Source organism: Saccopteryx bilineata, chromosome 3, assembly GCF_036850765.1.
Source record: "Saccopteryx bilineata isolate mSacBil1 chromosome 3, mSacBil1_pri_phased_curated, whole genome shotgun sequence".
NCBI lineage: Eukaryota > Metazoa > Chordata > Mammalia > Chiroptera > Emballonuridae > Saccopteryx > Saccopteryx bilineata.
In genome coordinates, this window is record NC_089492.1 from 121,332,376 (window position 1) to 121,344,591 (window position 12,216).

The 12,216-nt window shown below is 46.6% G+C and overlaps 2 protein-coding genes across 2 annotated transcripts in view; one reads left to right on the forward strand and one right to left on the reverse strand.

Moving 5' to 3' along the window:
* The window catches only part of PELI1 (pellino E3 ubiquitin protein ligase 1), a 1,042,993-nt gene that overhangs the window by 947,869 nt on the left and 82,908 nt on the right, over positions 1-12,216 (reverse strand). The gene's annotated exons all lie outside the window — the stretch shown is intronic.
* The window catches only part of SLC1A4 (solute carrier family 1 member 4), a 40,066-nt gene continuing 38,622 nt past the window's right edge, over positions 10,773-12,216 (forward strand). The window contains exon 1 of the mRNA XM_066267247.1: positions 10,773-11,566. Coding sequence (XP_066123344.1) covers positions 11,043-11,566 — 524 coding nt within the window. The 5' untranslated portion in view covers positions 10,773-11,042. The remainder of the gene's footprint in view (positions 11,567-12,216) is intronic.

The window sequence follows — 12,216 nt, forward strand, 5'->3', positions numbered from 1 at the left end:
CAGTGGACCATACCGGGGAATTGGTCTTCTCCTTTTCCTTCTTATTGCCTTTCCCTGCCCTCTGGTTACTTGCAGTAACACATACTGCCCTTCTCTCTCTCTCTTGCCATTCTTTTTTTTTTCTGTATTTTTCTGAAGCCGGAAACGGGGAGAGACAGTCAGACAGACTCCCGCATGCGCCCGACCAGGATCCACCCGGCACACCCACCAGGGGCGACACTCTGCCCACCAGGGGACGATGCTCTGCCCATCCTGGGCGTCGCCATGTTGCGACCAGAGCCACTCTAGCGCCTGAGGAAGAGGCCACAGAGCCATCCCCAGCACCCGGGCCATCTTTGCTCCAATGGAGCCTTGGCTGCGGGAGGGGAAGAGAGAGACAGAGAGGAAAGCGCAGCGGAGGGGTGGAGAAGCAAATGGGCGCTTCTCCTGTGTGCCCTGGCCGGGAATCGAACCCGGGTCCTCCGCACGCTAGGCCGACGCTCTACCGCTGAGCCAACCGGCCAGGGCCTTCTCTTGCCATTCTTTATGTACTTTCTGATATACCCTGGCTTCTCTGTGGCAATATCAACCCACACATCTATATACAAATATTGGTCTGGATGGGGCACCTGGTAGATAATAGCTCAGACAGCAAACACAATAGGAAGATCAAAAGTTCCCTTAGTGGGCCACCCTACGTTGAAGGCGGGCCATTCTAACTGACTCAAGGTCCGGAGGGTTTCTCGGTCCGGAGGTGGCCCTCCGTACCCCTGGGCTCTTTTCTGAAAATCAGAAAAGTTGTTTAGCAGGCACTCAAGTGGAGAACCGGGTACAGACTCTTGTTGTCCCATTCTTCTGTATCCCACTTTGTCTGCTTCTAAATCTTCAAGAATTAACAAAACAATTATCAAAATACCCCAACCAATAAGCAAAAAGGCTAGAGTAAAAGATTGTCTCACACTCAATTCAGGCATTCGCACACAGACAAAACGCAGTGCAGCGCGGCGCAAAATTCCTAATGTGACCCGTCACTTCTAATGTTAACTCCTAGAGTTAACAATCCTTTCAGAAAACGGCGTCCCATTCTGAAAGCCCTGGGTAGGTTACCAGCGGCGTCCCACCTACTACCTCAGGTTTATATGCTCCAGAGCTCAAAAACGAAACCAAATGAGGATCCTCAAAAAGTACTTACACAGCTCAAGCTGTCCCTCCAGTCTCCAACCAAAAACTCCACCAAGGGAAATCCCGGACGAGCCCCCAGAGATGTAACATCCACCGGGTACAAGAACAAACATCGGAGACTTTCAGGAGTATAGATGTAACTTTATTGGCCAGTTTTACCTGCGCAGGGGCAAATTCCCGAGGTGTCCGGAGACACTGTGCTCACAAGGAGCTGCAGATGGGAATCGCACCAAGCGCTCACAGCTAAATCTTTTTATAAGCTAAGCAAGCAAGCATAACACAGAAGCAGATGTGGCGGTAACCTATTTGCTAAGGGGGCTGCACATAGCATAGCAACAGGGGCTGGGGCCTAGCTCATTGGCGAATTCTAAACATAAACTTCTGATAAGGGTCTTTTAACCAATAGAATGCAAACGTTTGTCTTTTCTTTTTCTTTTTTTTTCTCTCAGCCTCACAGGATCCCTATCTGTCTCTGCTTCTTGAACGACCTTGGGCATGTTATTCCTAACAGAACAGGAGCAGGACCTGCCTGTAACTCTTAAGTTCCCTGTTCCATTAGTGCCCTGCTTATTTTCTGATCTTCTCTTGGTCCTTACAGTTCTTAACCATGTTGGACCTAACACCTTCTTTTATCCATAAATAAACTTCACAAGTAATATAGCCTACCCAACACATAATTTCAGGAAAATCAATATAATAAAATAATATATGTTTTATTGTAAGTATCTGGGAATGATCACACAGGGAATATAATGAGATAATCAAGTATTTGCACATTGCACATGGTATTGGTGATTCAAATACAAGTAGCATTGCTTGGTGGCATTAATTCCTAGTATGGGTAACCAACACTAAGTAAAGTTTGAAATAAAGCAATCTTTCTTCTATATTTACAGCAACTGTAAACTTAGAAATGCAGTGCATATTTATTTGGGGCAAAAATATAATCCCGGATGTTTCTGTGTAAATAGTATTAAGTCTTGACTTAGATCATCTTAAACAGATCATTCCCCTTGTGGACGCCATCTAGGACATTGAAAATTTGTGAAGAACACAGAATGATTTGTTATACAGGATGGTCCAGTGATTTGCAGAACATCTAGCATCTTTGAACCATGCCCACTAAATGATGACAGTCAAGAAATGCCCCTAGACATTTCCAAAATGCCCCATAGGAGGCAGTGCTGTCTATGTAAAGAACTGCTGTTCTACAAGTAAGTAGAGTCTCCGTGCCTCTATCAATCTTATAATAACGTGGCGTAACTGCCACTGCCATGAAGGGGGAAAAAATAACACCTCACAGACTAGTTCATCTAATTGGCCAATTAGTGTGCTCTGAACTCCACTGCCAAGTTTGTGCCAAGACGATGCTTCCTACAGGTTGCTCCCAGCCAACGGCTGAGTGTAGTGGGGATATTTCTGCAGACCTATTTGTGATAAGGCTCGAGACTCCTCTGAAAGCTGACTGTGACTTGAGGTTCCCAGTAGCTTTAATGAACCTTCCTTAAACTGCCAACAGACCAAAATAGTGGTACCCCGTCGTCCTGCCCTCTTTCCTTCACTTGGGATAAGATGATAAGATTTGCATTGCCTTCCAACAGCCCTTTGAGCTCGCAGCTCACTCCCTATTTTCTCTCATGTAGGTATTTCCCGAATTAAGCCCTTCTATGTTTTATCCTATCTTGGCATCTGCTTCTTAGAGGACTTGGACTATCACAGTTACAAAGAACTAGAAAACCTCCATGGCACACAACAATAACATTTTATTGTTCATGTTTCGGGGAGGGGTGTTGGGGACATGACTAGACAGCTGTGTTTATCCTTGCTGGGCTTGTTCCCATATCTGGGGCTGGCTGGCTGAGGCGTGATCTGGGATGACTGAGTTCTCAGCTGGACTCCATGTGTCTCTCACCTGTCGGCAGGTTAGCCCAAGCAAGTTCTGAGGGCAATGACACAGGCACAGGAAAAAAGCCCAATAAATGCATAAGCCTATTTTCAATCTCTGCTTGCCTCAAGTCAGCTATACTCACTGGCTAAAGAAAATCATATGACTAAGCCCAGATTGAGTTGGAGAGCCCTAAAAAGTAACATGACAAAGGGTTGTGTTACAGGGACAGATAAAGTAGGGGACTATTTTCATAATTAATCACAATGTCCATGTATTTTTCTTATTAGTAAAGCACCATTCTTTCTCAGTTTTTTAAAAAGTTGTAACTTCTCTTAAATTTTTCTATAATCACAACATTGCAGAGTCACTTTTTTTTTTTTTTTTTTTTTTGGTGGGAGAGGCAGAGAGAGTCAGAGAGAGGAACAGATAGGGACAGACAGACAGGAAGGGAGAGAGATGAGAAGCATCAATTCTTCATTGCGGCACCTTAGTTGTTCACATTGCTTTCTCATATGTGCCTTGACTGGGGGGCTACAGCAGACCGAGTGACCCCTTGCTAGAGCCAGCAACTTTGGGCTCAAGCTGATGAGCCTTGCTCAAACCAGATGAGCTTGCAGTCAAGCTGTTGACCTTGAGGTCTTGAACCTGGGTCCTCCACATCCCAGTCCGACGCTCTATCTACTGCGCCACCACCTGGTCAGGTTAGAGTCACTTATTAATATATAGAAAAGAAGTTTGAAATGCTGAATATTTACTCCAAAAGTCTGAGTTATCCATATGAGACTACTTAAGCTGGAGAAAAGAACTTTTATTACATTTACTGTCAAGTTAAAGCCATTTTCTCCTCGCAATGACCCAGTGTTTTGACTGCCCATAACCAAGATTGAATCCATTACAGATAGCAAATAATCTACATTTTCTTTGTACATCAGACTGATTTATTGAATTTTCAAATCCCTTTCACATAGAAGTATAGAAATTAGAACATTATCATTTTAAAAATAAATCTGAATGAAGTCAAAGTTATCACTATGATAACATCACTTACTTGAAGGCCAATATTCTTTCTTAAGCAGAAGGAAAATCTGTTGTTTCAGATTGGTGGCCAGGATCACTGCTAAATCCAGGTCTATTGGTGGCTGTGGACACCGTGTACAAGCATCATTTGTCACATGTGCCCTAGCGGGAAATGAGCGGAGAACCACAGTTCTAACCCATAGTGGCTTCTCCCTGCTCCAAGCTTCTGGACCACATACTTTCCTATTAAGATTGCTCAATTCTGTTGTGCAACAAAATCAATATTAGAACCTTTCTTCTGCCCTACCCCATCATTTATTCTCTCTTGTAAAAAAAAAAAAAAAATCAGCCCTGGCCGGTTGGCTCAGCGGTAGAGCGTCGGCCTGGCGTGCGGAGGACCCGGGTTCGATTCCGGCCAGGGCACACAGGAGAAGCGCCCATTTGCTTCTCCACCCCTCCGCCGCGCTTTCCTCTCTGTCTCTCTCCTCCCCTCCCGCAGCCAAGGCTCCATTGGAGCAAAGATGGCCCGGGCGCTGGGGATGGCTCTGTGGCCTCTGCCTCAGGCGCTAGAGTGGCTCTGGTCGCAACATGGCGACGCCCAGGATGGGCAGAGCATCGCCCCCTGGTGGGCAGAGCGTCGCCCCTGGTGGGCGTGCCGGGTGGATCCCGGTCGGGCGCATGCGGGAGTCTGTCTGACTGTCTCTCCCTGTTTCCAGCTTCAGAAAAATGAAAAAAAAAAAAAAAAAAAAAAAAAAAAAAAAATCAATGTTCTGTAATTCTGAAAATTGTTTAGCCTACAGAAAAGGTTCAAGAAGAAAACAGTGAACACCCATCTACTCCTCACCTAGTTTTATCAGCCATTAACATCTTGCCTCCCTCATGCATCATTCTTTTTATACTTAAACACATTTCCCTTTGCCAAGCCGTCTAAGACTGGTGCGCCGATGCCATGACACCTCACCCCTAACTACTTCTCCATCCTCAATCAAGAATGAGGCCATTGTCCTATTATTCAGAACGCCATTGCCACAGCTAAGAAACTTAACACTAGGTTCAACATAAAGTGTACATAAAATTTCCCTAATGGTCTCAAAATTATGCTTTAGTTTTCTTTTAATCCAGATTCCATTGCATTTGGTTTTTCTATCTCATTCATCTATTAGCTAGAAAGATCAAAATAGATGCCCCAGAGTTACAAAAACAAATTTTCCTGTGTTGGACCCCTGGGATCTATCCTTTTAAATCTCTTTCTAGATGACTTTGATGGGAGTCAAGTTTGGTGACCACTGCGTCCTTCATGTAAGGTTAATTATCTTTTCAGGAGTCCCCAGCTGTTTCCCAAACAGACTTCAGTAAATTTTGGGGTCAGGCATAATAAACTTGGGGGAGAACTATAATGCATTATATATAGTTGATATCCATTTATTCTCTACCCCAACCAATCCCCCTCCATTCTAATCCCAGCTGTTTCTCACCTCTTAGCACTGTATTCAGTAAGAAGGACTTGATTGACAGGCTTTGAAGGGCTAGACCTAGACTTTATCTTGGATTTCTTCATTCTAAACTCTGTTAATTCAATGCCCTTGTAAATACCTTTGGACTGAAAAATCTGGGGTGGGGACGAGGTGGGAGGGGAGAATTGGCTTGTTGAAATGCAGGTTCCTAGGCACTCTCCAGGCTAGAATGTGCATTTTAATCAGCTCCCCAGGTAGCCCATAATCCCCTTTTCAGTATTTTATTGTATGGCCCTTGCAAAGTTATTTACTCTTTACAAAGCAATTCAGTAAACATCTGATTTTATCATGGAATCGAACCCCTACTCTTAGAACCCTTGCCCACAAAACACAGTCACCAAACTAACTTAATCTATTCGCACGTTTTACTCTTGTCTTTTGATGCTCCTATTTCACCAGTCCTTTCTTGGAAGAGTTAACAGAGCTTTAGCTCTTCTCTGAAACCGTAGAGACAGACATTTTGTTTCTGTTTCATCCTGCCTTTTACACCCACTCTGACCAAATTTGCTTTTAGTATTGACTCAAGTTGTTTTTACTAAGTGTGCACCTGATCATTTAGTTCTAAGGGCATCTTTGTGGCCCATGTTTTGTCTTTTTGGTGAGTAGAGATGATACTGAGGGGAGCTTAGAGGGAGAATAGTAGATTAAGAAGTTTCCAGCACTTTGCTCCCAGGACGCCACTGCATACTACATTGCCCACCATGGCAGAAAAGAAACTTATTTATTTTTATTTATTTATTTTTTTTTTTTTTTGCATTTTTCTGAAGCTGGAAACAGGGAGAGACAGTCAGACAGACTCCCGCATGCGCCCGACCGGGATCCACCCGGCACGCCCACCAGGGGCGACGCTCTGCCCACCAGTGGGCGACGCTCTGCCCATCCTGGGCGTCGCCATGTTGCGACCAGAGCCACTCTAGCGCCTGAGGCAGAGGCCACAGAGCCATCCCCAGCGCCCGGGCCATCTCCGCTCCAATGGAGCCTCGGCTGCGGGAGGGGAAGAGAGAGACAGAGAGGAAAGCGCGGCGGAGGGGTGGAGAAGCAAATGGGCGCTTCTCCTGTGTGCCCTGGCCGGGAATCGAACCCGGGTCATCCGCACGCTAGGCCGACGCTCTACCGCTGAGCCAACCGGCCAGGGCCAAGAAACTTATTTATTACTTTGGATTTTTACTTTACTTGCTCTGTTTGCTAAGTAATCTGATCTATTTGAAAAGCAAATTATCTTTTTTTAAAATTAAACTGCATTTTCTACAAAGCTGTTTGCTTGCGGTGCTCTGCTTTAGGCTCTAAGAGGGAGCTGGACTAGCTTACAGCTGCAGGGTGGGTTCTGTCTTTGTTCTGGTGCCAGGCTGAAGGGAGAGCATCTGTTTGGGCATGCTGGGTCACATGTATGCAGGAGTCCAAGTGCAACTCGGCAAAAACACCTGACACCTCTGCTTGCTTCAGATTCACTTATTCCATTGGTCAGGTAGGTCAAATGGTCTAGCTCAAAGTCAAAGGGTAAGTAAGTATACTTCCATCCAAGCGAGAGGAAGAAGAGAAGAAAGACTTGCTGAACAATACTCCGACCTACTGAGAGCTTCAAGCATTAGATGGTGGTGGTGACAGTGGTGATAGTGGATAGTGTCAGATTGGGCCACTCTCTATAATTTGGTACTTATACATCAGAAGCCAGAGAGAACACATATAAGTGTTGTGGGGGGGAGGTGTCTAAATTCAGGAATCAATATTTTTTTTGTACTAAATACCTACATGCAGGAGGCACATAGAATTATGAAAAGAAAAAAAGAAATATAATAGAGAATCAAAAGGAGAGGAATTTTAAAAAGAAAGAAGGAGAGAAAAAGAAAGCAAAAAATGAAACCCTTTACAAATTGTTGGGGAGGCCAGGAACAGACACCTGTGTCTTGGTTTATCTCACATGCGGGCAGAGCTGCTACTGAGAATTCAGTCCCTGAAGAAAGCCCCAAGAGACTGCCCCTTTTCAAGGAGAGGTTTTGCTTGTTCAATAACAGATACACCCAGCATGGCACAAAGCACCTACAAACACTGCTCTCCTAGTCAGCATCACATTCAGGCCCAATGAAAGTACCAATAATGCAGAGAGTACCCTACTCCCAGTTGAGGGTTAACTATTAACACAGCTCTGGGTGCCCAGAACAGCACAATAAGCTGTGGGCAGCAAGCAGAGTTAGAGCAAGGGAGATTAAGAAAGGCCTTGGGAAAGAAGGGGTCTCTAAACTGGGATTGGATGCAGAGGCAAGAAAGAATGGAAGCACCTTAATGTCCCATTTTCATTGCACACATAGAGGGCACAAGGCTGGAGAGTGTGCTGAGGCCAGATCATGAACGCCAGGGTCTTGAATGCCAGGGTGAGGAGCGTATTCTTAATTCAGTGGGGGCCACTGGAAACTTTTGAACAAGAAGTGAGATGAAGGAGTTGTCCTCCGGTATCATTCTTTCCTGCTTCTTTAGTAACAGAAGCCTCAATTTTTAACTGGGTATATGCCTGTGCAAAATAAAGATTATGTTTTTTAACATTTCTTGCAGCTAGGTGTGGGCATGGGACTAAATTCTGGTTGATAAAATGTACAGGAAATAGTGTACACAACTTTTAGGAGGTGTTCTTAAAGGGAGCAGGAATTGCTGCTTTTTTCCCTGTTGAATGGAAGCTAAACCTAATCCTACTATGTAAATTATTTTTTAGGAAGATAGGCCTGAGGCAAGGCAAAATATAAGAGGGTTGAAACAAAAGGAGCATTGGGGGTGGGAAGACCAATTAGAACAATTCCAGTCAAGATAAGTGAGGAAATAAAAACTGAGCCAAGTATCTATACATAACAGTGGAAATAGATGGAAGGGGTGGATGTGATAAATACTGTGAGGAGGGTATCTGTGGCAGTGATGGGATTCAGCCAGTTCTCACTGGTTCAACAGAACCTATACCTAATTTTTTATTGAGTTGGGTGAACCAGCTGTTAAAATGGCATCTGTAATCAGGGTTTTCTCTAAGGTGGGCACCTGGGCAGCCACCCAATGTGGAAATCACAAATTTACATTCCCTACTCTTTTTTAAGGTTCATCTGTGCAACAGCATATTTTAAGCACCCACAGCAACGTTCATTCTGTTCATAGGTGAAAAAATTGCAAGTGAGGATGCCAATCAAGAAGTAATATGGAAATACCTTAAATAACAGTTTTATTGTTTTTTGTCAGGTATTATTTAATATTTTTTCATTAACATCTTAAAACTCATAATCTAGTTTTGTATACCTCTTTTGTTGTTCTTATTTAAGTATTAAATGCATGAAATAATAAACTACCTTTTGGTATATCATTTTTTTTATACTTAAAACAGTCATTAGAGCAGAAAACCAATTGTTAAATTGTTTAAATTCCATCACCTGTCTGTGGAATTTGGTAATTGATGAGAAGAGACACTAGAGAAGGAAAAACCACAGGTCACTTTGAGATCTCAAGCAGAGTGACTGGCAGTCCTTGATGCTGACAACAGAAACAGGAGTCAGAAGGATGAGCAGCAAGCTTGAGGTAGGCAACCATGAGGTCAGTTTTTGACATGAGTTAGGATGCCTGTAGGAAGTCCAGGTGGGGATGTAAAGCAGGCAATTGGAAATTCATTTCTGGAGCATGCTTTGGAGAGTCTTGGCACAAAAACGGTAGTCAAAGGGAGTTTCTGGTTGGCAAAATAGTGTGTCTCTAGAATTTCCTCTTCTGTGCACAAAGAGAAATAAAGTACGTCCTGCAAAACCAGATAAAAATATGTACAGATCTTCACCTGACCATGTACTCCCTCCCTCCCTCAAAACAAACAAACAAAAAGAAACAACCTAAAACCAATGACTGACTGGCTGGCTAGTGGTCTTCAAGTAAAGGAATTCCTCATTGTCTCGAAATTTGGACAGCTCCCTAAAGTTCTGTAGAAAAGCATTTTGATTTGCACAAATATCTGTCATGGTATGTTTTAAGATGACTCCTTTCAGCAAGACAAGTATATTGCTTTCCTCCTTAATTCAGGTTAACCACATACAAGAAGACTTTCCTTTTGCAAAAGTCTTGAAAGAACAATTCTTTTCAAAAGTAGAATGAGAAAATATAAAACTCGAATAAATGTGACAGAGTAAAACGACTCTATAGAGTTTTCGCCTATATCTGCTGTGACTGGAGCAAATATTAAATAAGAGTTGAAATTTAAAGAAAATTAATCGAATATGAATAGTAAGGAATCATCTTCACAGGCTGGCTAAACAGGCGTCTGAACTGTTTTCGCGAGACGGCGGTGGGATGAAAGAGGTTAAAATCCAGTGGCTTGTGTGGTTCAGCTGAGGTGACCTGGTAGAAAGGCAACTGGAAGTAGTGGCGCGAGGTCGCTGTTTCTCCTAGAAGTTTTGCGTCTTTACCGCAGACAGGTGCAGGGGAATCCAAGCCACGCTCCTCGCAGTGCGCAGTAGCAGGGCCGGGCGCTGGGTTTGGTGGCACCGCGGATCCAGGTTTCGCTTTGGCACGTCAGAGCCCTTAATGAGTGTGTGATACGGATTTTCCCCCTGATTTATCCATTCATCCATCGATCTAGCCATCCTTCCATCCTTTTTCTCAGGACCAGGGCTTGCGCTGGGCACTCCACCATCCTTGACCGCATGCAAACCCACAGGACTTCATGGGAGGAGGAATTTTATGCAGGAGAACGCAGGGAGACGACCCTGGGACCCCTCACCGCGCGTGGCTCCTTCGCAAAAGAAAGCGGTAAATTATCTGGCCGACTACGGGTGGTGAGGACGAAACCACCAACCCTGGAGGAGACACTTCCCCTCCCCCAATCAGGACAAGGAACGCAGCCCCATTCCATATTCTCCTGGGCGCTCTGACCCAGGGGCCCCAGACCTCGGTCAGCCCAAGAAGCCCCGGCAGGTGCCAAGGAGCCCGAGCCGTCCCTCAGAGCGCGCCTCCGCTCGGTAGCCTGGAACCCGCCCCCATCAGAGGGGTCAGAAGGCTGCGGGCACCGGGATTGGCCGGCTCCACCTGCGCCCCACGGACTCGGGCAAGAGTGGGAACTCGGGGAAAGCGCGGAGGCCGCGGCTGCGGGGCGCTGATTGGCCAGCGTCGCAGGGGACGGCGGGTGTGGAGGGGGCGGGCCCAGGCAGATCCCTCCTTTCCAACAGATTCTTCCCTGGCTGCTCCCGCGTTGCATCATCTCCAGCCTGCGGCTGCTGTGAAAGCCTGGGCGTGGTGCGATCCACTTAGCCGGGGGCTCCAGCCCTCTTTCCAGCGCTTCTCCTAGCCTTCTCCGCACCTGCTCTTGCGCCCAGACCGGGAGTCTCCAGAGGCGGGCTCCCAGAACCTGCTCGGCACAGTTAGTGGACATCGCCACCTCCGCCTGAGAGCCCAGCCTTTTACTGGAGCCAAAATCCCTCACCTCCTTCATTCAGCTGGGAGCCGCGGGCAGCGCCATGGAGAAGAGCAGCGAGACCAACGGCTACTTAGACAGCGCCCAGGCTGAGCCTGCGGCAAGGCCTGGAGCGCCCGGAACCGCGGCAGGACGCGCACGGCGCTGCGCCGGCTTTCTGAGGCACCACGCGCTGGTGCTGCTCACCGTGTCCGGTGTGGTGGCGGGCGCCGGCCTGGGCGCGGCGCTGCGCGGGCTCGGACTTACCCGCACGCAGGTCACCTATCTGGCCTTCCCCGGCGATATGCTGCTCCGCATGCTGCGCATGATCATCCTGCCGCTGGTGGTCTGCAGTCTGGTGTCTGGCGCCGCCTCTCTCGACGCCAGCTCTCTGGGGCGCTTGGGCGGCATCGCGGTCGCCTACTTCGGCCTCACCACGCTAGGCGCCTCCGCGCTCGCGGTAGCTTTGGCGTTCATCATCAAGCCTGGGTCTGGCGCTCAGACCCTTCAGTCCAGCGATCTTGGGCTGGTATCGGGACCCCCTCAAGTCCCCAAAGAGACAGTGGATTCTTTCCTCGACCTGGCCAGGTAACGATCCCCCATCGCAGTGGAGACGCCAGTTCTCCAGTACACTCCAGTTCATTCATAAACACACACCTTTATATATTCCCTAAGAGTTAATTCTTAATTGAGTCTGGTGGCCTTTAGCACTTTTAAATATCAGAGTAACGTCTGGAATCTTTGCATGCTGACCAGACCTTTTCAAACATCAGCCTTGGCGCTCTGGACAATCTGAAGGAGCAGGGAAACATCTTTTAGCAAGAGCTAGTCCTACCGGTAGGTGAGTGTGTATTAGTGAGTGTACTTTACTCCTTATATTCTATGGCTACGTTCTAACCACTCTCGGATATCTTCACCCCATTTTCTCCCCCACAGTGCCAGGAAGCTTCTGGGAGCATTGGTTTTGCCTGTTGGGTCATCCTGGCCTGTGATCTATGGCCCTTTCTGTTTCAGCTTTTTGGCTTGGAGGAAGCTGGCAATTTTTTAAGAGTTCTCAGAGGACCCAAGGATAACAAGACTGAGGGTTAGTTGTGTGGGGCCCGTTGCCCAGACAAGTGTCTCGGGGTTTGGGACAGATTGCCCACCCCATAGTCAGGGCTACTGTAGAGTATTGTGAGTTTCAAGGGGCTTTATTTGTGGAAAAGTGTGAGTTCTACAGGAGAGGGAAAGAGAAGCAT